We start from the raw sequence: 26,884 nt of genomic DNA, 5'->3' as shown, positions 1-26,884 counted from the left end.
TCGCCTAGTTCTAAGTAGCTTCTGAAGCAATTATAAGCATGGCCAAGGAGGACCCTTGAGGAAGGTAAGGAAGTACATACCGACTTTAGGGTGGTGGGGACGCCCTCGGTGGTGGTGGGGCCCACACCCTGCACTTTCTTGGGCCCCAAGACAGCAAAGCGACGACCTCCCTCCTCGTCTTCTGATTCGTACTCTCTCTTGATGACGTACACTGTTGGTAGCCAACCCAGGATGTTATTGAAATACGGGTTTATACCAGACTATTTCTATACTCACGGGGACGTACAGGGTCATACAATGCAGCCTGGGAAATGGAGGATAATCAAGCCTGATCCAAGCAAGGCGAGGATAATTCCAATTTTCTGGCTAAAGAGTCAAGACATTCACCAGCGTCAAGGCACCTACCTCCCTTGAGGATGTAGGTGCCTTAATGAGGTAGGTAGGTAGGTAGGTGGTGGTAATCAGAGGTTTAGTTTTATAATGACCAGTGGCGATAGTTGTTGTGCTGGATGTGGCATTCAATAATAATGAGTGTTGGTTGTAGCACTCACTAGCGCCTCTAATAAAGGTCATACAAAAGACGAAATAAAAAATTAGATAAGACAAATGCATAAAGATCATGTATTTTTATTATAAAGATATTTTGTCAACCATTGGTTTTTTCAATTCATTACAGTGGTTATATGCTGGAGACAGTAGAATATGAGGTAATCAATCCCTCAAGTCTTGCTGGAAGGTGTTCACTCTGGAGACGGTTGATGATGTAATCAATCCACACAGCCTTGAAATAAGTTTACGAACCTAAATCCACCAAAGCTGGCAGATGTTCAGACTATCTCCAGTTTGAATATCTTTCCTCAAGGCTAAAGGACTGATTACCTTATCTTCTACTGTCCCAGCTAATAACCATTACATTGAGTTGAAAAAGCTACTGGTTGGGGAACTTCATAATAGAAAATACCCTGACGTTGGATGTGTTATTCATCCACTTTTCGGTATTGTAAACCACTATTGCAAAAAAAAAAAAAAATAATAGGTTAAGATTATCAACATAAACAAGTAAAACTACATTACTGCATTCACTGAGAAGCAAGGAACCTGAAATTATTATTCAATGATACAAGTAACATGAGGCCATTCATCTCCAGAGTCATTTGAAACATGCGTGCAAAGCTGTCTACTTCTGGTATATCACTGTCTCCGTCTCTACATTATACCCACAAATTTATAACTAAGAATTATTATAGGCTGCATATCTTTATTTGAGAGACATTTCGCCTCCAGGGGCTTTATCAATCTTTATTAATCATCAAGAGTAATAATAATTGTTGCTGACTTGCTCAATATCATCAAAATCCTTAAAATAAATTATATATTTTTTAACTCTTCTGGTTTCCGGTTATTTCTAAAAAAAATCTAAAAAATATAACAATTTGCATAGATGTTTCAAATAGCAACTGTGTAAATTCCATTTCATAATCTGTGTACTAACATCATGTACCGTAGTAACATGCAATAAGTTTACTTATGAAGCTCCTCTACATCTTATTTTTGTAAATGTTATTCAAAAGATATCCATAATTGAATAGCACATGAAATGGCCTCCACAGAACGCACTATTCAGTTTTTATGCACTTTTGCAATAGCATTTCCTAAAAATGGCAATATATAGCATAGCTAATATCGTATACTAGTTCTGAGAAGCTGCCTCCCAGTCATCAGTAACCCGGTGACTGAGGTTCTCGCTACACACAGACCAGTCACATAGACAAAGTACACATGTAGACAGCAGACACGTAGACAGAGCAGACACGTAGGCAAATCAGGCTTTCATTTAAAGGTTATATTATATAAAAGTTTGATAAAGATAACTTGATCAAGTTCTCACTGAGCGAAGCGTTTATTTCTAATAATGGCTCGACTCGTCGTCGTGTCGTGCATGTCTTCTTTGACGTATCCTGTTCTGCGTGTCTTGTTCGACGTTTCTCTGATTTAACTGTGGCACATATTAAACATATCTAACCCAAAATTTGCACTTCAAAAAAAGGTGCTTAGTTCTGCACCAGAGAATTCAGCTTACAGCCGAAAGAACTCGGGTTGGATTCCCAGGAGGAATGAGACGTAAGTGAAAGTCTCCTTACTCCTACTGTCCTGTTCACCTAGAAGTGGATAGGTACCCAGGTGTTGCGGATCGCATCCTTAAAAATTGTAGACCATAAACAGGTTTGGCCTTGAAATGAACTGAGGTAGGATAGCAGATGGTTATAAGTGAGCTGAGGAAGGACAGCAGGTGTCATAAATGAGCTGAGGTAGGCTAGTAGGCGGTTATGCGCTGAAGTAGGATAGCAGGTGGTTATAAATGGGCTAAGGCTGCAATATCAGGTGGTTATGAACGATCTTAGGTAGGATAGCAAGATGATGTAAATGAGCTGAGGTAAGACAGAACGTGATTAAAAACGGACTTCTGCTCATAATAGGATACAGAATAAAGGCTGATAGAAAAAAAATATAAATAAACTTATAAAAAACTATGGGATAGGCTGATAAAAAACACTATAGAATAAGCTGATAACTGACTGCAGAATTAGCTAATAATATCTGACAAAAAAAGCTACAGAACTATAAGCTGGTAAAAGGTTATAGAATGAGACAATAGGCTACAAGAGAATTAAGCGTTAGAACAGTGTTTCGCTCTGTAGAGATTTACTAAGCCATTTAATTAAGCTCTACACAAAGCATAACGCTGTTCCAATAAAAGTTTATTCTTCAAACTGGATTCTCTTCAGCTTTTAAGTCTAAATCAAAAGAATAAAACTGCAATGGTACTCACACTTGTCGTCAGGTTTGTACTTAGGGCCAATGTCATCAGGTTTTAGGTATTCTGGCCGCTTTCCAGGGATCTGACCCTCTGGAAGACACCAAAATGTGTGTTAAATCTGCCAGTTGGTGAAATATAAAAGAAATGTATTTTTTGAGTTATGACTGGGTATTTATGTAAAGTTCAACAATATATGGATAAAAATTTGTTTCTAAATTTTAATTTATGAATACTTAAATTTAGCATTATTAATTTAAGCTTATAAATCAATTATTAGACAGATAAATAGCGAAAAAGTTTCAATTTGTAACTGCATAAGAAGAGTGCAAGTGTAAATGGGAATTTATATACAGAAAAGGATAACTCAAGCCGTAGCAAGACGTTAGTGCACTGTCTGCCGGGTTATAAATTATTAATATGCTGTAGCACTGGACAAAACACAAATGGTTAGATCATACTATTGGGAAGTAAAAGTGTGAGTTTGCTTAGTGAGTTAACTGCAGATTACACACCTGCAGCAGAGACAATGCCAGGTAACCGCAATATTAAGTCCAGTCATAATGCAAATAATTACTGTACCTTTCAAGTAAACTGATCAACCATAATTCCTTGATGAGACAATAATATAGAAATATCTAGTTATCACATTTTTTCTAATAAGACTAAATTAAACTATAATGACAAGTTGATGTTAACACAAAAGAATTGAAAAAATGGCCTAATACCATTTTGAAATTAAAGCAATGTGTATCTTATATATAAAGTATATGCACACACTATAACATTATATATATATATATATATATATATATATATATATATATATATATATATATATATATATATATATATATATATATATTAGTAAATTAGCAAGAGCTCATTTAAAATTAAGTCCTTTCTAAAATTTTCTCTTATATGTTTAACGATATATATTTTTCATTTATGTTAATTTAAAACATTAATAATTCCGTACCAAAAAAAATAGAAAACTTACCTTATTATAACAAGCGCAATTTAATTTAGCCTAATCCAACTAAATATATTTTATAACAGTTTACACTAATTTAATAATAAACAAAAACAATGAAATATATTTTCTTCGTTAGGTTCAGAATGATTTTTGCGAAATTATTGCATGAACAAATTTTCGCTTGCCTTATTCGGCAAGAAGAGCGTTACTACTTAAACCAAAATCGCAAGTTCTACCTAGGTAAGGAGTCGAACCCATGCTGCTTTGGCCTGTTACATCATGGTGGGCGAAAACTCATGACGCATTAATCCACGGGACCACAAACTCCATATCATTTTCGTGGATTAAGGCGTCATGACTTTTCGCCCACCATGAGGCAGGTCAAAGCAGCATGGGTTCGACTCCTTGGCTAGTCGCAGTGTTGTTACTGATCAATACCACTTGTTCGTGGGTACATATATATATATATATATATATATATATATATATATATATATATATATATATATATATATATATATATATTTTATATACATAATATATATATAAAATATATATATATATATATATATATATATAATATATATTATATAGCAATAATGTTGAAGGATAAGCTATGGCAGGAAAAGAGGGACTACAAATGCATAAATTCAAGGATTATGTGGAGTAAAATAAAGATTGGATGTGCAAAGTGGGTTATAGTAAGCGTATATGCACCTGGAGAAGAGAGAAGTGTAGAGGAGAAAGAGAGATTCTGGGAAATGTTGAGTGAATGCGTGGGGAGTTTTGAATCAAGTGTGAAAGTAATGGTGGTTGGGGATTTCAATGCTAAAGTGGGTAAAAATGTTATGGAGGGAGTGGTAGGTAAATTTGGGGTGCCAGGGGTAAATGTAAATGGGGAGCCTTTAATTGAGCTATGTGTAGAAAGAAATTTGGTAATAAGTAATACATATTTTATGAAAAAGAGGATAAATAAATATACAAGGTATGATGTAGCACGTAATGAAAGTAGTTTGTTAGATTATGTATTGGTGGATAAAAGGTTGATGGGTAGGCTCCAGGATGTACATGTTTATAGAGGGGCAACTGATATATCAGATCATTATTTAGTTGTAGCTACAGTTAGAGTAAGAGGTAGATGGGAAAAGAGGAAGGTGGCAACAACAAGTAAGAGGGAGGTGAAAGTGTATAAACTAAGGGAGGAGGAAGTTCGGGCGAGATATAAGCGACTATTGGCAGAAAGGTGGGCTAGTGCAAAGATGAGTAGTGGGGGGGTTGAAGAGGGTTGGAATAGTTTTAAAAGTGCAGTATTAGAATGTGGGGCAGAAGTTTGTGGTTATAGGAGGGTGGGGGCAGGAGGAAAGAGGAGTGATTGATGGAATGATGAAGTAAAGGGTGTGATAAAAGAGAAAAAGGTAGCTTACGAGAGGTTTTTACAAAGCAGAAGTGTTATAAGTAGAGCAGAGTATATGGAGAGTAAAAGAAAGGTGAAGAGAGTGGTGAGAGAGTGCAAAAGGAGAGCAGATGAAAGAGTGGGAGAGGCAGTCAAGAAATTTTAATGAAAATAAGAAAAAAATTTGGAGTGAGTTAAACAAGTTAAGAAAGCCTAGGGAAAGTATGGATTTGTCCGTTAAAAACAGAGTAGGGGAGTTAGTAGATGGGGAGAGGGAGGTATTAGGTAGATGGCGAGAATATTTTGAGGAACTTTTAAATGTTGAGGAAGAAAGGGAGGCGGTAATTTCATGCACTGGCCAGGGAGGTATACCATCTTTTAGGAGTGAAGAAGAGCAGAATGTAAGTGTGGTGGAGGAACGTGAGGCATTACGTAGAATGAAAGGGGGTAAAGCAGCTGGAACTGATGGGATCATGACAGAAATGTTAAAAGCAGGGGAGGATATAGTGTTGGAGTGGTTGGTACTTTTGTTTAATAAATGTATGAAAGAGGGGAAGGTACCTAGGGATTGGCAGAGAGCATGTATAGTCCCTTTATATAAAGGGAAAGGGGATAAAAGAGATTGTAAAAATTATAGAGGAATAAGTTTACTGAGTATACCAGGAAAAGTATACGGTAGAGTTATAATTGAAAGAATTAGAGGTAAGACAGAATGTAGAATTGCGGATGAGCAAGGAGGCTTCAGAGTGGGTAGGGGATGTGTAGATCAAGTGTTTACATTGAAGCATATATGTGAACAGTATTTAGATAAAGGTAGGGAAGTTTTTTATTGCATTTATGGATTTAGAAAAGGCATATGATAGAGTGGATAGAGGAGCAATGTGGCAGATGTTGCAAGTTTATGGAATAGGTGGTAAGTTACTAAATGCTGTAAAGAGCTTTTATGAGGATAGTGAGGCTCAGGTTAGGGTGTGTAGAAGAGAGGGAGAATACTTCCCGGTAAAAGTAGGTCTTAGACAGGGATGTGTAATGTCACCATGGTTGTTTAATATATTTATATATGGGGTTGTAAAAGAAGTAAATGCTAGGGTGTTCGGGAGAGGGGTGGGATTAAATTATGGGGAATCAAATTCAAAATGGGAATTAACACAGTTACTTTTTGCTGATGATACTGTGCTTATGGGAGATTCTAAAGAAAAATTGCAAAGGTTAGTGGATGAGTTTGAGAATGTGTGTAAAGGTAGAAAATTGAAAGTGAACATAGAAAAGAGTAAGGTGATGAGGGTATCAAATGATTTAGATAAAGAAAAATTGGATATCAAATTGGGAAGGAGGAGTATGGAAGAAGTGAATGTTTTCAGATACTTGGGAGTTGACGTGTCGGCGGATGGATTTATGAAGGATGAGGTTAATCATAGAATTGATGAGGGAAAAAAGGTGAGTGGTGCGTTGAGGTATATGTGGAGTCAAAAAACGTTATCTATGGAGGCAAAGAAGGGAATGTATGAAAGTATAGTAGTACCAACACTCTTATATGGATGAGAAGCTTGGGTGGTAAATGCAGCAGCGAGGAGACGGTTGGAGGCAGTGGAGATGTCCTGTCTAAGGGCAATGTGTGGTGTAAATATTATGCAGAAAATTCGGAGTGTGGAAATTAGGAGGTGTGGAGTTAATAAAAGCATTAGTCAGAGGGGAGAAGAGGGGTTGTTGAGGTGGTTTGGTCATTTAGAGAGAATGGATCAAAGTAGAATGACATGGAAAGCATATAAATCTATAGGGGAAGGAAAGAGGGGTAGGGGTCGTCCTCGAAAGGGTTGGAAAGAGGGGGTAAAGGAGGTTTTGTGGGCGAGGGGCTTGGACTTCCAGCAAGCGTGCATGAGCGTGTTAGATAGGAGTGAATGGAGACGAATGATACTTGGGACCTGACGATCTGTTGGAGTGTGAGCAGGGTAATATTTAGTGAAGGGATTCAGGGAAACCTGTTATTTTCTTATAGTCGGACTTGAGTCCTGGAAATGGGAAGTACAATGCCTGCACTTTAAAGGAGGGGTTTGGGATATTGGCAGTTTGGAGGGATATGTTGTGTATCTTTATACGTATATGCTTCTAAACTGTTGTATTCTGAGCACCTCTGCAAAAACAGTGATAATGCATGAGTGTGGTGAAAGTGTTGAATGATGATAAAAGAATTTTCTTTTTGGGGATTTTCTTTCTTTTTTGGGTCACCCTGCTTCGGTGGGAGACGGCCGACTTGTTGAAAAAAAAAATATATATTATATATATTTATATATATATATATATATTTATATATATATATATTATATATATATATATTTATATATATATATGTATTATATTTATATATATGTATATATATATAAGGCATGCGAAAATGTGTGTTTGCGATAATTTCGCAAAAATCATTCTAAACCTAACGAAAAAGTATGTTTCATTGTGTTTGTTTATTATTAAATTACTGTAAACTATTTAAAATATATTAATATATTTAGCTGGATTAGGCTAAATTAAACTGAGCTTGTTATAATAAGGTTAAGTAAGTTTTGTAAGGTTTTTGGTACAAAATTATTAATTTTTACATTAACATGAAAAAAGTATCTTTAAACGTTTAAGAGAAAAATTTTAGAAAGTATTTAATTTTAAACGAGTTCTTGATAATTGACCAGTTTTACCTATTCGGCACGATATATATATATATATATATATATATATATAGTGTATATACACATTTTTATATAATTATCTACGTCTCACCAACATATAAGTACCATAACTGAAATTACAATACACAGTAACATATATTACAAATACTACACCCAATTCGTGCAATCCAAGTACCACCACATCAATAAATTATATACAAATACGGTATTAGGTTCAATACAGTGCATTACAGGGTTTTTAAGTACGGATTGCTACCTTATGGCTGGCCATGTTCAAGGTGAGAGCTACTAGATTGAGGGAAGATATCATCGAAGCCTATAAGTGGATGATGGGCATAAACAAAGGTGATGTTAATAAAGTACTGAGGATGTCGAACCAGGTAAGAACCTGAAATAAATGATTTAAGTTGGATAAATTTAGATTTAGAAATGACATAGGTAAGTACTGGTTTTCGAACAGAGTTGTGGATGCATGAAACAATCTTCCGAGTAGAGCGATTGAGGCTCGGGCCCTGGGTGGCTTTAAAGAGAGATTGGACAAATATACGAATGAGAGAGGCTGGGTGTGATTGGTGTCGTGGGTACGGGAGTAAATTCTTCCGTAGCTTTGGGTAGTTTTGGTTTTGATAAGGACCTGCTGGTATAAAGATGGATGTTATATTGTTTAAATGCTATCATACAATGTTAAGGGACTCATGGTATAAAGTGGCGTGTACAGCTTAATATGAAACTCTTGGTATAAAACTGACCATTGACACTGCTTAAAAAAACAGGACAGTGAATTGACAAAAAAAAAATATTAGGTATATTATATGAAGTGTAATATGCCCTCATCAAGAAATTAATTTATTTTTTACATGACTGCACGAGAGTGTAATGCTAATTTCTTTTGTTCAATTCTGAAAATGTTATATGCAGAGTTTTACAGTTCTAGTGTTCGCGAGAAATAATGGTCTCTCTCCTTCCATTTCCCCATGATTCCATACCTGAATGCAATAGCACGTATTTACAAGATTCGATGAAACAACTGAAGAGAAATTACTGTGTAAATAAAATTGAAGACAATGTTAGTACAAGCAAGAGCTGAAGAAAAATTGTTAACAGTTTAAATAGTATTTAAACCATAACAGTGTTAACTACGTACATGGTCATGACAACTGTTATCAGAGTATCAGTGAAAAATACTTAAACATCCACAACAGCTGATGTAAGTTTCTACTGTAAAAGAATAACTGAGGTAGCAATCCATATATATACAGTTTCGATATCTAAAACCTCATACACCAAGAAATATTACATTGTACATTTTTAAAGTGTATTCAGATCATGACAATCTGAAAGATGTTCATGCAGTGTTGGCCGTGGGGCTTTAGATATCAGGAGAATTTCGACAGGGGTTCTGAAACTTGACTCGTGTGCCAAAATCATATTTTCATGCAAATAATTTGTGTTATCTGTAAGTAAGTCATTAGTTGACCAATCTTTGTACTGTTAAGCTAAAGGTGCAATTTCGAAAAGTGCAGTAAATTGAACATTTTGGTCTCAAAAATTTTGATAAATGCCCTTGAGAGAATTCAGAGCTTTATGGCAGAGTGAGTGTAGGATTTTAGAGCCCTTAGGGTACCCTGAGTGCAGTGTGTGCACGAGCATTGTGCTCTGACTTGACTGTAGAATAGATTATGGCTTTACCTGAGGTCGAATGCGGATCATCTGAGGAGAAAATTATGATTGATTTAGGCCTACTTTTATCATAAGAATTGGTGCAGGTTACCTTAGAGTTGGTCCACAAAAGTTAAAATGGTGACCGAGGATTTTGAGCCTTTTGTTATGCAATCTGCTATTAATAACAGCTTATGGACTTCTTTTCTTTCTAGTGTTAGTATGTCATGTTAATATGCATTGTGTGATACAATATACTTTGGCTCAAAACCTTCGTTCTATTAACATAATCAAATTGGGCAGGTTATACATTAAAAAACTGTCGTATCATGATGCAAATGCACAGTCACAGGGAGAAGCTCATCATTCAGAAATCATATCAATGTAAATACTTTTCTCTTCCTTACCAATTAAATTAATTGAAAAATAAATCCGTTAAGCTACATATATTTAATCTCATTAATAAATTCTATTACATAAGATTACTCTCAAATAATTTCCTTGTGTTTTTGCAAATTTTTTGCTGTGCCCTAATTTCATCATGCTAATAATTTCAGTGAAGAGGCTGAAATCTGACGGTGACACACTAAGAAACAATATCTACCACAATACAAAGGCCTACTACCTTGTACTAGTTAAATCTTACCTGATAAGGACAACACTTCAACTACATACTGTCCGTAAATCATTGGTGAGCATTTTTAATATGTATGCGAGGTTGTGTCATTATTGGTTTATTAGGTTTAATAAAGTCTATCGCCTACATGAGGGTCATTAAAAGCTGCATGTTACTTGTACACTATCACCACACAAGGATGATTTAAACCTCTAAAATTGGGATTAAACTCTCAGCATATATACAGTGAGACACACACACCTCTCTGTGTATATATCAGACTGACTGTTTAAGACATTTTACCTTAGCAAACTTAACAAAAATGGAAACAATGAAGAGTTTTGCAAAAACAAAACAAAAACTGTTCATAAAATAGCTATATACTTACATTATTTTAGTAAAAACCAATATTTTACAGCAATTAATATAGGCAGTTAGAAACAATACGGAAACACTTCGTAAAAATATTCGTTAATCTATCCCAAATTAACTACAAAAAATAATGTTTATATAAACATACACTAAGATTCAGGCAGCGAACATGGTTATAACGCCTAATATTTGCCGCAAAACAAATAAACGTTAAAAATATTGAGCTAATGCATTAAACAGTCATTAACAACTACTACAGGAGTAAAAATTATGTACGGTTTACGCTGTTTCAGAATAGTATAACTAAGATATTTTAATTCGGTTTAACTACACTATTTCTCCTTAATTTTAACTATTCTATTTTAACAGGATTTTACTGCACTATTTTAGGAGAGTATAACTATGAAATTTCAGTATAGTTTATGTGTATGTTTTAAATTTAATTAACTATGCTACTTCTCAATTATTACTTCGCTATTATATTTTAACTACGTTACTGAAATATAACTACGCTATTTTAGTCTAGTTAAACTGCGATACTTCAGTCACTTAAAAATGCTTTATCTCCTTTACACATTCCAAAGCGCTACTCTAATATCAAAACGGAGAGGAAAGAATCCTCCGTTAAATCACATTCCAAGATGTGCAAAAGTACCTTTAAATCACATTCCAAGATGTGCAAAAGTACCTTTAAACCACATTCTAATATGTGCAAAAGTATCTCCTCTAGGTCAAATATTGATGCTGTATGCGGCATACTATTATGAACATTATTTTTTTTAGACATATGAATCTACAGTATGACTGAGTTCTGCCATGGTAAGGAAAATATAATAGTTATTATATTTATGGGGAAGGGCTAAACCCGTAAGGATCATACAGCGACTTAGGAATGGGAAGTAATCAGGTTTCATCTTACGGGAACGGTAGCTCCACTTTCTTAGATCAAGAGCCCTTCACCGGTATCGTGGCACCCTCGTTGAGCGGATTAGCACCAACAAAACAATATTTTTGGTTTCGACATGCATCATTAGTAAATTATGAGTTTAGCACTTCTGTGCTAAACTCATGTGCGTCATTGTCATAAACGAAGAAAAAGTATAAATATGTTAATCTCAAAATAATAAAAAAAAAAGCTTATGAACTGTATATATATAGAGCAATCTTGACTCAATATATTTATGCGTAAGTCAACATGATTTTAATTAAATAATTTAATGAACATGTTGCAAGTCTTATTATTTTTAGCTCAAAGAAAATTCCTGACGTTAATGGATTAGCGCCAACTCAATACACATGCGAGTTCTCCCTTAATCTACTTGGAGCCAAGAAAGCTTTATAATTATTTCCTTATGCCATCGGCTGTGTTGGAAATCCCTTACAGTCACTTTCTGGGGGACATAACACAGAGGTGTCAACAGTGTGTTAGTTACGTCACACTGAGTCAGTAGCAAGTCACATCCAAAGAATGCAAAGTACGTTACATCGTCTTTTTTTTGTCATAATCTTTAGATGTGCTTCAAATCACATTTACCGAAAGCCCATAGCAACCTAAGCTGACAAAGTCCACAGCAGCCTAAGCTGACAGAGCCCGTAGCAGCCTATCCAAGCTATCGCTTAAAGTGGAATGCTTAGAGGGATACTCCTAGCATGGCACACAAATCTCTGAGGTGAGTAGGGACGGGCACTGACCTCGTTTCTTCTGGAGGAGTGTGACGGTGGGGTTCTGCACCTTTGGCAGCGAGGAGGTAGGGGATCGAGCCACTTTCTCCACGTTGATGTCCTTCCACGCGAAACTTTCTTCAGGCTTCGGCACTGACACGTTCTCCTGAAAAAAACGTTAACCATGTTTAGTTGGAGTACAAGAATATATGAGTCTTCCCCCCCCCCCAAAAAAAAATACAAACACACACATCAAGTTTATAAAATTGCTCAGTGTCCAGAATATATTGCTGCCAATTTTGTCATGGCTGGGAGCAAAAGCAATCGTAGTATATACTAGGGAAAGAAAGAGCACAATTTCGTAGTACCCACATTCATTGGCCAGGCTTCAAACACCTTTCATTGTACATCAATAAAGGATTGAAACAGACTGCTTGTACATTTCAAAAACAGTCATAGCATGAACCAGTTCAAAAAGAGCCAAAAGGTGCCTAATGAATGTAGCGACAAAAGGAAGGAGAATGATCTTTTTATTTTTTTTAGCTAACACACATGAAAATATAATTCATTTTACCTTATTCCTAGTATATCTCCTTCATAGTATAATAATATCTCCTGAATAAATTTACACCAACAGGCCGTGTTATTCCCAAGTGCACTGGACAACCAATAACTAACGTACATGTTTGCTTTGTCAGTCACATCTACTAGATTTTCTATTTTCTTAACCAATTCATTATTTTATCTCATTAGCTATTATGGTTAGGGCGCAGATACAATGACGATGACAGTAACTGAAAAGAAAAAGCAATAATTTAAGTGACCTTAACAAGTTAAAACATTCACCGGGGTAACGGGGGTAGGGGGGGGAGAATGGGACGTATTGTACGTTGTTGTTAGAGCAGTGTCCCCCCAAAATACCGTAAACAACAGAGTCGTCGTAAAAATATCTGGGTTTTACTTTTGGTAAAAAACTAATGCCGCCGGACTTTATTTCGGAAAACATCCTTCCCAATTACCAAAGATAAAAATGAGTAAAATAATAAATGAAAAATGGAATACACAATTTTCACTCGTGCAGGCTTGTGAGGATTCACAGAAAACGAGTGAGAGAAAATGCGGAGGAGAGGGAGACTTAAACGCTGGTTGGTAGTGGTCTGGACGGCAGACTTACGTATCTTTATTTACTACAAGTACATGTACATGGTATATAGGCCTAGTTGACATCAATGACACTACTATATAGAAAGCCCCTTATTATCCTGAGCATTTCGGGTAAATTAGGTCAGTTTAGTTTTGTCCCAGGATGTGACCCACACCAGTCGACTAACACCCAGGTATCCATTTTAAGCTGATGGGTGAACAGGGACAGGGACAACAGGTGTCTCATGGAAACACGTCCCTAATGTTTTCCAGCCGTACCGGAGGAGAATCGAACCCCGGACCTCAGTGTGTGAGCTGAGTGCACTAGCGATCGAGCTACGGGACACCGTTGAAAGTATTGAGACAAGTGAAGGTCGGGTACAATTCCTTGGAATATGAATCCCTCCCCGGCGTTATCACTTAACGGGACTAAAAGCAGAAAATAAATAACTATATAACATTTATATATCCGAAAGCCCCTCCCTAGCAGCTCGTCACTACTAATCTCTTCCTTAAAACACTTGCAAAGACAGCTGCTCAAGAAATATCCCGCTTAATTGTTAATAACGATATATCACAAAGTATATACATTGAGGAATCTAAGCACGAGTCCTCTGGCAGGGATGAATCTGCTCTTATTGCCACATTCTCATATAATACCTATGGCCTGGAAGGCAATAATCTCGCTTCACAGTGTCCATGGTTCGATCCCCGGCAAGGGTTGAAACACTGGGCGTTTCCTTACACCTATTGTCCCCGTTCACCTAGAAAGCAAGTAGGTACCTGGGTGTTACTCGACTGGTGTGGGTTACATCATGGGGGGACAAGATTAAGGACCCCAGTGAAAATACGCACTGCCTTTCTTGGATTATTCTGGGCAGTTAACCCTCCGGGGTTAAAAATCCGAACAAAATCCTATCTCTTACTATGTTGAGGTTAGACATATGAATTACCATCCCAATTACACTAAAGTTAACGTATGACACTGATCTTGACTCTGACTGTAAATTACCGCTTCTGTGTCATTACTGAGGGCACATGATGAGCATAATGACTGACATGCTCACTGGAGAAACCAATTATAATAAATCAAAAAACAGACAGAAGGGAATTAATGTGTATTCTTTTAAGGACTCCATCACACACTGACTTACTGGTTAATGATAAAGTTCATAAGTTATCCAACAAAAGCACCCAGAAAGAAAATGCAGACTGTAATTTATCTTATAACTTTGGTATACACGACATTTATAACCCCAATTTTTAAAGGCGTGGACCGGTAAGCCAGCTGAAGGCCTTCGTCAGATGAACAAATGCTCCAGCGGCGGGTCATCATATGACTAAGACCCGCGTCAGGAAACGCTTGTCCTGTTTCCTGACAAATCTTACCTAATCTAATCCAACTTTGGTAGATCTGTGTTTAGCATTAGGGGTCAATCCACATCAAGTAGACCAACGGTCCACAAGCGATCAACAATGCAAAGCAACCACAGGGGAAGAATGATGTTGGTCAAGGCCTTTCGCACTTCAACTTCAACGCTTCCCATAACAGTGGCAACATCACAAAAAGAATCCTGGCATGATCGCTATTTGATTGTTTATCAAAAAGTTTCTGGATCTCCTAGGATTTGTTAACTGAAAAAAACAATTACTAGTCAATCATGGCGGCTATATGAGCGTAAGTATTTATTTATGAATAATGGAAACCCCCAAAACATGTTTTTTTTTTTAATGGTGCCATAAGGACGACATTATTGCCATTTGTTCTTTCAATCACAGTGGAGGAACATTTGACAGTCCTAAGATGATTATTGGCAAGTAAATATGGGTTATATTTTACTGTTAAATGCCATGCTTGCGACGCTTATGGGCATATCTGTCGTTTTCATCCTTTCTTAAAATAATTTCCATGACTTCTGGTACTCAGTTCACCGCATGGCGGTGCCTCGGGTTGCTGGCTTCCACCTGTCTTGGCGGCTCCACTGTTGTCCCTGGACACACCTGTGGCTCTCCTGCCTTTCATTCTAATCATGAATGTAAATATATGTATGTATATATATATATATATTATATATTATATATATATATATATATATATATATATATATATATATATATGTGTGTGTGTGTGTGTGTGTGTGTGTGTGTGTGTGTGTGTGTGTGTGTGTGTGTGTGTGTGTGTGTGTGTGTGTGTGTGTGTGTGTGTGTGTGTACGCATGGGGACTGATCTACTTGACATGTAATAACCCATTATCAATAATATTAGGAGAGAAGTAAATAATGAAGGCGAATATTGTAGGAATACTGTTAGAAGCCTGAGCAGATGTCACTACGATAACATAAACGTATATAAGTATTTTTATGAAGCAATTTGCAATGTGAACAGACTGACTAATGTTGTAGAAACTATATTTAGACTAACCAAACTAAACGCAAATATGTGGGCAGCCATATGGTTACTTTCTTGAACGCTGTGCTTCACTGTTCACTTACTGAGGAATACAGAGATATTACAATAACCTTCATATGTGAAGATATTTTATTAACGAAAATAATATACCAAACATACTAAGCCAACATCCTAAACTGGACTGCAACAGATAAGACAAATGTATATATAAATCTAGATGTACCCCGTTAACCCTTTTGGGGACTAATTCCTAGTTTTTGTGTATCCATATGTCCTGGTGCTACCATCCAGAGGATGGCACAAACTAGCCGCTTCGGCGACAAAATCTAAATCTAATCCATGAAACTGATATTCATGTAACTGATGTAGTCATTTTTTTTTAACTTTTTATTTGTTAATGTTAATAAAAGTAGAGGAAACGCAATTATGAAACTAATACATTTATGTACACTGATTTTCACGCAACATTCATTTAATATTTTTTTCAGTGTTAATAATTGTAAGCTGCATATTTCTGTAAGAAATATTAATGTAACAGGCAAGTTAATCTAAAACAATTGTAAAAAATCTAAACTTATTTATCGAACCTAAATAAACATTCATCAAAGAATAACAGACACATTAATGAAGACAAGACAGGTGCAAAACAAGCTTTTATTGAGACAAAGTTTCGCCCTAGGTACACAGAGCGACAGTATCATACGAGACAAGAGACGAAAGAGGACAGGTGGGAGTGCAGGCTCGTCAGAGAAGTTAGCAACACTGACTCAACAACTATAAATAAAAAGAGATAAAGAGGAAGGGAGAAATTATGGGCCTGAGAGTATTTAAAAGGCGACGTCTTACCACCGTGCTGAAATAAGAGGGATCTAATACCGTGCGTCTACACACAGGCAAAACCGCTGTTAAAATCCCTTTATATCTTACCAGATGGAGGGAAAAAGGGAGAGAGAAAAAACAACTTAAATAGTCTGAATCAAGGGAAAAAAAATAGCTAGACTATTTTTCTTTCCAGCCAGACGGCCAGGAGAGAGAGAGAGAGAGAGAGAGAGAGAGAGAGAGAGAGAGAGAGAGAGAGAGAGAGAGAGAGAGAGAGAGAGAGAGAGAGAGAGAGAGAGATCTAATCATTATGGAGCGTGGAGAGGATCCTCTTCAAACTTTTCTTTTTACACTTACGACTCTACTGTTCTGGTAGAGCCTGATTTTTATATAAATTAACTCCGATTACTGCCCATTTTTTATATAATAATAATAATAATATCTTTATTTCTACATGTACAAGGTATACAGTCCTAGCTGACATCAATGACATACTTCTGTATAGAAAGCCGCTTATGTAGAGCATTTCTAGCAAATTAGGTCAGTTTTGTCCCAGGATGCGACCCACACCAGTCGACTAACACCCAGGTACCCATTTGAGTGACGGGGAACATATACAACCGGTGTAAAGAAACACGACTAATGATTCTATCCTAGTTAGGAATCGAACCTAGACCCTTGCCGTGTGAAGCGAAAGCTTTAGCCACCAGGCCATGGGACACCGTTACAATTGTGCGACTGTGTGCAAAACTGAAATCTGTGAATAGAGATGTTTATCTATTTAAATCAGTTTTTTAGTCTGATCATTGCCCTATTTCGTCCAGGTCGTAGCTACTGGCTTGATAAAGTTCTACACAGAATGAAACGTCACCTCAGTCTAAAGATTGTTATGCAACGTTTCTCATTTCTTCACTGGGATGTTACAAGGAAGTCTTTTGGCTTGGGTGTGTATTACTCCCGCGTGTAAAAACTAAACTGAAAGTTATGTTAAGGAATGCATGTCTGTAGTGCTACACCTGACCCTACCCTCGCCTCTGTTAACCACCTTTATGGTATCTTACAGTGGTCCTGCTATTATGTATTTTGAGTAGATTCCATCATTGACGTTATTTCTTATTATTTTGCAAGTTCTCATTATCCAACCTGTCTCTTTCCTGGCCCTTGCTGCATTTGTTTTGTGTTCTCTAAATGGAATGACCTATTATTATTATTAATTATTATTATTATTATTATTATTATTATTATAAAACTTGTTGTTCCAGAATTTTGAAGCTGTAGGACATTAATACGGAAGTATAGTAAAACGACTTTACTCACCTATCAGAATTCACTTTGAATCCAAAACTCAGAAAAAAGAACAAGATTATTCAGAGACTAAAAGCAAAATTAGGACCCCAGAAGGAACAGATCTATTTGCATTGTCATTTAGTTATTATTAAGACTCTTCTGAGGCTAACTCCATATCCTCAATAAAAACTGAGTAAAACCAGTCCGAATTTTCCACATAACTAAGATATATCAGCTTTCAAAGTTTAAAGTCAATCAAATGAGGCATTCTCGAGTTATCGCAGAGTTGTGAATTTTGTCTTGAGTAAGATGCCGCCTCCTATAGTAAGCTTTCCACGTTCGTTATTATGGGAGCAGTTACTGCTGATTCTGCCGACCGCTACTTGTACATTTAGCGTTTGCGCCCATTTCAGTTACGGCTACTACAGACTTTTCAGTGTGTGCACACGTTAACTCATTTCGTTTTGGCACAATACACTATCCTGTAAGACATTAACACCTGCCTTTGGTCTTCGTCGCAGCAACAAATTCCCGATCATCCTTTAATAGTCTCAATTAAATATGTCAAGTCTGACTTTGTCTAACCTCTAGTCCCCGAAGTGAGAACTTTTTACCTTCCTCCTCTCCCCTTCCCCCCCCCCTCTCTCTCTCTCTGAGGGGTGAGATGCTGCTCCTCCTATGGGTCTAACAGAGACTCGGACTTCAGGATCCCACTAGGGGCACAAGACTCGCAATATCAACTTCCTCTTACTGTAGGCGAACGAGGGTACCTTAACCCACAGTCTTACTGATCAAACGCCAAGCCACATTAGCGTACGGTGGATGGATCGAGCCTACAACATTCATTGCTCTGAATGACCTACACGGGTTACGTTAATAAAAATAATCTTTATAAAACAGGAGAGTGATTAGCTGCTGAATCTCTGAGTGACGTGTATAGTATAGTATATGTATGTGCAAGAAATCACAACAGTCGCGACAATTGTATATATATGTCGTGCCGAATATGTAAAACTGGTCAATTAGCAAGAACTCATTTAAAATTAAGTCCTTTCTGAAATTTTCTCTTATACGTTTAAAGATATATTTTTTTCATTAATGTTGATGTAAAAATTTATAATTTTGCACCAAGAGAATCTTAGAAAACTTACCTAACCTTATTATAACAAGAACAATTTATTTTAGCCTAACCCAACTAAATATATTTTATATTTCTTTACAATAATTTAATGCTAAACAAACACAGGGAAATATATTTTTTTAGTTAGGTTCAGAATGATTTTGGCGAAATTATTGCATACACAAATTTTTGCTTGTCTTATATGGCAAGATGAGCGTTGCTATTTAAGCCAAGATCGCAAGTTCTGCCAATTCGGCACGACATTATATATATATATATATATATATATATATATATATATATATATATATATATATATATATATATATATATATATATATATATATATATATATATATATATTTATATATATACAGTGGACCACCGCATAACGATCACCTCCGAATGTGACCAATTATGTAAGTGTATTTATGTAAGTGCGTTTGTACGTGTATGTTTGGGGGTCTGAAATGGACTAATCTACTTCACAATATTCCTTATGGGAACAAATTCGGTCAGTACTGGCACCTGAACATACTTCTGGAGTGAAAAAATATCGTTAACCGGGGGTCCACTGTATATATATTTATACACACACACACACACACAAAATAACAGAAGTAAGACACGAGAGAGAGGGGTGGGTTGATTGCATCTTCTTGGACTGCAAGAAGGCCTTTGACACAGTTCCCCACAAGAGATTAGTGCAGAAGCTAGAGCATCAGGCGCATATAACAGGAAGGGCACTGCAATGGATCAGAGAATACCTGACAGGGAGGCAACAACGAGTCATGGTACGTAATGATGTATCACAGTGGGCACCTGTGACGAGCGGGGTCCCACAGGGGTCGGTCCTAGGACCAGTGCTATTTTTGGTATATGTGAACGACATGATGGAAGGGTTAGACTCAGAAGTGTCCCTGTTTGCAGATGATGTGAAGTTAATGAGGAGAATTAAATCTGATGAGGACCAGGCAGGACTTCAAAGAGACCTGGACAGACTGGACACCTGGTCCAGCAAATGGCTTCTCGAATTTAATCCTGCCAAATGCAAAGTCATGAAGATAGGGGAAGGGCACAGAAGACCACAGACAGAGTATAGGCTAGGTGGCCAAAGACTGCAAACCTCACTCAAGGAGAAAGATCTTGGGGTGAGTATAACACCGAGCATGTCTCCGGAAGCACACATCAATCAGATAACTGCTGCAGCATATGGGCGCCTGGCAAACCTGAGAACAGCATTCCGATACCTTAGTAAGGAATCGTTCAAGACACTGTACACCGTGTATGTCAGGCCCATACTGGAGTATGCAGCACCTGTTTGGAACCCGCACTTGATAAAGCACGTCAAGAAACTAGAGAAAGTACAAAGGTTTGCCACAAGGTTAGTTCCAGAGCTAAGGGGAATGTCCTATGAAGAAAGATTAAGGGAAATCGGCCTGACGACACTGGAGGACAGGAGGGTCAGGGGAGACATGATAACGACATATAAAATACTGCGTGGAATAGACAAGGTGGACAAAGACAGGATGTTCCAGGGAGGGGACACAGAAACAAGAGGCCACAATTGGAAGTTGAAGACACAAATGAGTCAGAGAGATATTAGGAAGCATTTCTTCAGTCATAGAGTTGTAAGGCAGTGGAATAGCCTACAAAATGACGTAGTGGAGGCAGGAACCATACACAGTTTTAAGACGAGGTTTGATAAAGCTCATGGAGCGGGGAGAGAGAGGGCCCAGTAGCAACCGGTGAAGAGGCGGGGCCAGGAGCTAAGACTCGACCCCTGCAACCACAAATAGGTGAGTACAAATAGGTGAGTACACACACACAGTGCAGTGAGGAGTAGAGTATAAACAAGTACAGTGATGCGTAAGGTATATATTACAAATGTGGTGAGGTATATATTACAAGTACAGTGATGTGTATATTATAATATACACCTCACCGCATTTGTAATATACACCTCACTACACTTGTAATTTACACCTCACTGTACTTGTAATTACAAGTGCAGTGAGGTGTATAGAATATAAGAACAAGTGCTTCCCGTGGTTTGTAGTGTAACAGTGAGTATATTCAGGAGTGCCACTGTGTGTGTATCCTAGAAGTAGCAGGAAGGACACACACTGCAGAACTCACTCGTACTCAGCGCTTCTTGTGTTTTTAGTGAAAGTTTCTACACCGCGACTACTCCATTAAGATCATACACGTCACCCATCTTGCACGAATATTTATAGTGTGTATGAGTGTATGTATGTATGAGAGACTTAGTGTTAGGGAATATGATAATTATAGTGGGTGCATTTAATACCGATTTCTTCTCCCCTCACACTTCCCATCTCCCCCTCCTTGCTCTTACCCTTCTCCCTCTGCTCCTCTCCTCATTCTTCCCTTATTATTCTTCTATCTTCACACTTAACTTTTTCCCCCTTCTTGCTCACCTCCTCATTCTTACCCTCTCCCTTTCCCTTCCCTCCCTCACATTTTCCCCCTTTTCTCGCCCCTACCCCCCCTCACACTTCCCTAATACTTTCATTCTTCTTTTCACCGATTCTTCCCTCATTCGTCCTCTCTCATTTTCACCGTTTCTTCCCTCATACTTCCCGTCTCCTTCAAAACTATGATGTTTAAAGGAACTGTTAACTTTAAAACAACTGCAAAGTTAAACAAGTGCTAACTTTGAAACAATTTCCAAGTTAAAAGCAACTTAAAACAGCCAAAAAAAACTTGATCATCGGTTTTATTATAAAGTTTAAATAATTTGAATTCTTAACCTTTCAAACAATATTTATTAACTCTTGATTCTTAAATCCTTGTTTACTATTGTCACGACGAGGCGCTAAACCCGTAGAGGGTATACAGAGCCTGGAAAACGGGTTTGATACAAGGAAAAGATCAAACTGATTTCTTGGATCAAGAGCCCTTGACAGACATCAGTGCACCTTACTAAAGGGTCTTAAAATATTGGATTTGATTAATTTTAATGAGGGAGTGAAAATCTAAACCCATAGCGGGTCATACAACGCCTGGGACACGGGAGGTAATCAAGTCCTGATACAAGTTTGGAAAAGTAGTTTGCTCCAATTTCTCGGATCAACAGCCCATCACCGGTTCTAAAATTATCGTGAAATTCCGTTTCTTTCACGAGATTAACCCATGTACTACGCTGTACTAAAACTTCCCCGGAACATTCTGAAGTCTTTTAAAAAAATTCCGTTACACTCTACCTACGACTTCCACCTTCCTTGTAAACGTTACAACTGAACCCATGTAAATCTTCCTCAAGCTCCTTGACGAAGCTAAACTGACCTACACAACAACACTAACTCAAATAACTCAGGGAATTCATTATACAAATTTCTTTCTCGAGTAAGGCTCATCTTAATGGCTTAAGTGAGATTATTAAACTGAGCTGTCTTGAAAACGCTAAGCCAAGTGGATTTTTAATGATCCATTACGTGAGCATTTTTCATGGGTTAGCTTAAGATGCCTCCCTCGGCACTTCCCCCACAGCGAGTCAAGTTGAAATTTATATGGTCAACGCACATCACGGGAAACTCCTGTTGACGAACCTTAGTAAAATACTAAATACCGAAGGATTTAAAGGCAAACTGCATGAAGTTCTTTCCCAGATTTAGTTTTACGCCAATACTGTAATACTTTTTTTTATACGGCTGAATTTACAGGCTAACAGTTATTATCCCATCTCAACTCACTTACAGGATAACCGTTACCACATCTCAACTCATTTACAGGCTAACACTTCTTATTTTACCTCAACTCATTTACAGGTTAACAGTTATAACCCTATCCTTTCAACCTCAGTCTTATCTAAGGCATACTATCCTTCTTTCCAAGGCTGCGAGCCACAACAGTACGCTAACATCTGGGAATCTATTTACTCCCAGGGGAAGAGGTAACAAGTACAAGAAAATCAGCTCAATGTTTCCACTCGCCCGAGGATCGAACCAAGGTTCTTTGATGGTGAGACAAATGGCGCTACCACTGAGCAAGGAACCCTCATCATTTTCTTAGATAGAAATGTTTTCCTTCAAAATCTCAAGGAATCCACGTGCTGAAGATCCTCTAAGATAAAACCAATATATAAATTACAATCACCTGAAAACCTTAGAAACCACTGGTCAATTTTTTTTCAAGATAAAAGCCCAGTTAAGATTCACAAACAACACACACTTTTGAAAGGTAACTTTAGACGACGTTTCTTTCCGAAACGTCGGCTGAAGTTAGTTATTCGTGTACTGATGCAGCCACCGTATTGTAACTCTTCCTCCTACTTTCAAACATCTTCGAGGAACAGCCCAAAACAGTGGTCAGGTGTTGGAGAGGAGCCAGCGCTGGTGACCTACCTGAGAGGTGTTGTGTAAGTGACCTATCTGAAGGACGTCTGTGGAGGTGTTGTGACCTACCTGAGAGCGACGTCTCTGAAGGTGTTGTGACCTACCTGAGGAGCTCGTCTCTGGAGGTGTTGTGACCTACCTTAGAGGGTCGTCTCTGGAGGTGTTGTGACCTGAGAGGGTCGTCTCTGGGGGGAGGGTGATTTACCTGAGAGGGTCGTCTCTGGGGGGAGGGTGATTTACCTGAGAGGGTCGTCTCTGGGGGGAGGGTGATTTACCTGAGATGGTCGTCTCTGGGGGAAGGGTGATTTACCTGAGAGGGTCGTCTCTGGAGGGTGCTCGTGCCGTCGTAAGTGACCTTCCGGTACTCCTTCCGCCCGAGGCTCGGACTCGCGCTCCCAGCTGCCAAGAAAATTATCAAATCTTTGATTATAAGAAGGACAACTAATATAAAATTTAACAAAAATAAAATGCCGAAATATAAGTATATAAGAGCGTAGTTTCGGGAAAAAAAATATAAGGAAAGGAAAAAATTACACGATTTTTAAAACCATTTTTTTTAACGAAAAAAAAAAATGTCTAAAGAGTAGATATTTAAGATATATTTAAGATATACACAAAACCCAGACTTTAAATAATTAAGAACATGAAAATGGGTCGAGGTTTCTTCTGCAGCCAGCCAGTAATTTCTGTAATTCCCTCACACCTTTATGAAACATTAAAGTACATTGTAAGTAGTTATTCAGCTTTTCTGGACATCACACATAAGCAATTGTTCATCAGTAATCCTCTACACACTCCAGTGTACATTACTGTTTATCATCTGGTTTGTACAACTTATAACGTTCAGTGGCTTTTGTCGAGACAAGTCATAATAGATTACCAACAACAAAAAACGGAGGACAAAAATATCTATATCAATAGTAAGGTTAGGTCAATAATACTCGGTTATAATACGGATGATGATGATAATAATGATAATAAAATGAAAATAAGAGTCAATATTTAACCGAGGACGTGCCGGTGTAAATTGCAGATACACACTGAAGACTGCGAAAAGTTTATAATGTACAAATACAATGAATTCGTCAAATTTGATCACTAACAATTGAGGGAATTATGAGGGACGTAACAATCTCAAACACAACACTCAGACCACAACCTCACTGAAGTTAAATCATAAATACATATGTAGAGAACCCAAGAAATAGTCAACACAAGGGAATGTTTAGTAAACTCAAGTTGAACCATACGAGAACTGACTGGCTTAACAAACAACTATCAAACATTCCCTGGAAAGATGTCTTAAGGGCTTTGGGAGGCCTCATGTATATAATGAATTTCAAAAATAGGCTCAACTGGAAAGAATGGTATAAAATACCTATACAATGAAAAAAAAAGAAATACAGTATGTACACTGCATTTGTTATTTTTTTCAATAGACTCAGATGGTGTGTGCGTCTCCTTGTTGTCTATTTCCTCTTCAATGTCTGAAGGATCTGTACTAATGTCAAACATAATGAGCGTCCTCAATAATAAAAATATCAAAATGGAGTTTGTTGCTTCACGGCTGTGTAATCTATGTTGCCCAAGATGTGAGCATCTAGTGTCCCGGAGCACATTTAAACGATACTCCCGTGTGTTCTATGTATTGACCAATATATCCGGTGTGACTTTTTCCGATGCCATCATTTATTCTAGTAGGATGCTTTAATGTCAGCTACGGGTATCTGAAAATTATAATCCTCTCTAAACCCCCACAACAGTAGGTCTAAAGGTGTGATTTAAGTAAAGTCTGGGATCCATCTCAGGGCGTCATCACACAATCCACCTGCCAGTGAACTTCTTAATATATTTACGATATGGTATGCAGAAAAACGTATTTTCACGTATTTTACAACATTGTTGAAATCATGTTTCTTGAAATAGGTGAAGGAATAAATGAACAACCGTGTATGATTTGTAGGGATAACTAAATTTAAGAAAAAAATAAATGGATCTTCATCTCTCATGGCATCTACAGGATCACCGAAAATAATAACGGTATACAATACCGACAAGTAAATAAGACATGTCCGGGATCACTGAACACTAATTCAAGGTCTAAGTTTTCACTCATTGTCGTCTGTGTATGAATCTTCTCTTGAGTAGAGTGCCATTACTAGAAGAGGTTTTTGACTTTGATTTTGCATACGTGAAGAAGTATCTTGGTTATTTCCCAGTCTTGAAATGTTTGTAGTTCTTTTTGTTTTTCTTCAAGCAGGAATGTTTTAGTTTCTGTTCTATATATTTATTTTCTCGGCGCAGATTTTTTCCTTCGTTGTGATATTTGCTGTTTATTAAGCAAGTCAGCATCCCTCTTTCTTTAGTTAAATCTTCTTAATTCTGTGCATGATCTCAGTTTGGGAGTTCTTAGTAGGAGATATATTTTACACACTTTAGAAGCTTCATCCAGCGTTCTCGTGCGGTCTTTTGGGTTTAGAGTTCTTAAAGAGCAAATAATTGCCCCTCTTCACAAAGGAGTGGGCAGTAGGGAGAGAAAAAACTCCAGATACACACTGGCCAATATAGGGTTCATGGGATGAAAGCCCCACAGCCTTCGCAATCGTTGTATGTTTCCTCAGAACTGCATTGAGGAGACGGTCATCCCCGGATCTACAGCCTAACTCCTCACACCTCCAAACACAATTTCTCTCCGGCTACCTACCGTAGTATCGGGACCAACTCTTTGATCTCCAAGCATATATTCAAACGGGCCCTCGCCATCAAATGCAGCTTTCCAGAACCAGATATACAGCGAAAATCCTTCTACAACATATAATTATATTCAGAAAACTCAGATGTATACAGTCACAGTAAATGGAGAACAATGAGGAGAGCATACATTATTAATAACATCTCCAACCTTCCCATCAAAGAGACAGGCATTAAGTCTGGGGCTTAAATTCCCTACAGGAGTGTGTAAACCCTGACTAAAGTATCGTTTCAAGAACAGCGAGTTCCAGAAAGACCAAAATCAGGGAGTAACCACGGCAGCCGTCAGAGAAAACAAACCGTTCAATCCTCGGAGTAACATCCTCTCTCAAAGAGATCCTGTTTGAAACAACAATAGTATTATAAACACGACTGACAAAGGAGGAGGCGGCGGAATCGTCAACCTCAACATGGTAGTCTACAATAAAATCTACGGCCTCCATGAGGACAATTCGTATGAATCCACTAAGAACACCAATGGCTGGAAGTGACCAAGTTGTTCTAGGACTGACAGATACTCTGAAAGACTGAACAGTAGAGAAAACTTTCACACCAACCCAGCAATATTAGACTAGCCAGGCTTTATGGGTTATAAAGCCCACAAGCCCACGTTTAAGACCCATGATGTCAGATATCGGCAGTGCTTCTCACAAATTGGCGGGTAGCCTCGCCAAACATCTCTTAAAACCTTCAGATGCCACAAGCCAGGCACGCCTCAAACACTCAGGGAATCTTATCGTAGGTGTCAGAGACATCAAAGTCAGGAATAAAACGTTTAGCGAGCTTTAACATCATGGCCATATTTACCAAAATATCAATCAC

At 37.6% G+C, this 26,884-nt stretch overlaps 1 protein-coding gene across 34 annotated transcripts in view; it reads right to left on the bottom strand.

The window, feature by feature from the left end:
* Window positions 1-26,884, bottom strand: part of LOC128689952 (uncharacterized) — a 1,227,005-nt gene that overhangs the window by 278,781 nt on the left and 921,340 nt on the right. For 33 of the 34 annotated variants that reach the window (XM_070088626.1, XM_070088623.1, XM_070088625.1 and 30 more), the window contains 5 exons: window positions 23,622-23,710; window positions 12,205-12,340; window positions 9,555-9,575; window positions 2,831-2,908; window positions 81-211 (listed from right to left, as the gene is read on the bottom strand). In XM_070088626.1, coding sequence (XP_069944727.1) covers window positions 81-211; window positions 2,831-2,908; window positions 9,555-9,575; window positions 12,205-12,340; window positions 23,622-23,710 — 455 coding nt within the window. The remainder of the gene's footprint in view (window positions 1-80; window positions 212-2,830; window positions 2,909-9,554; window positions 9,576-12,204; window positions 12,341-23,621; window positions 23,711-26,884) is intronic. The other variant, XM_070088603.1, reaches the window with a different exon arrangement.

This window comes from Cherax quadricarinatus, chromosome 25 (genome assembly GCF_038502225.1).
Source record: "Cherax quadricarinatus isolate ZL_2023a chromosome 25, ASM3850222v1, whole genome shotgun sequence".
Lineage (NCBI taxonomy): Eukaryota > Metazoa > Arthropoda > Malacostraca > Decapoda > Parastacidae > Cherax > Cherax quadricarinatus.
This window is presented reverse-complemented; position numbering and strand designations above follow the sequence as displayed.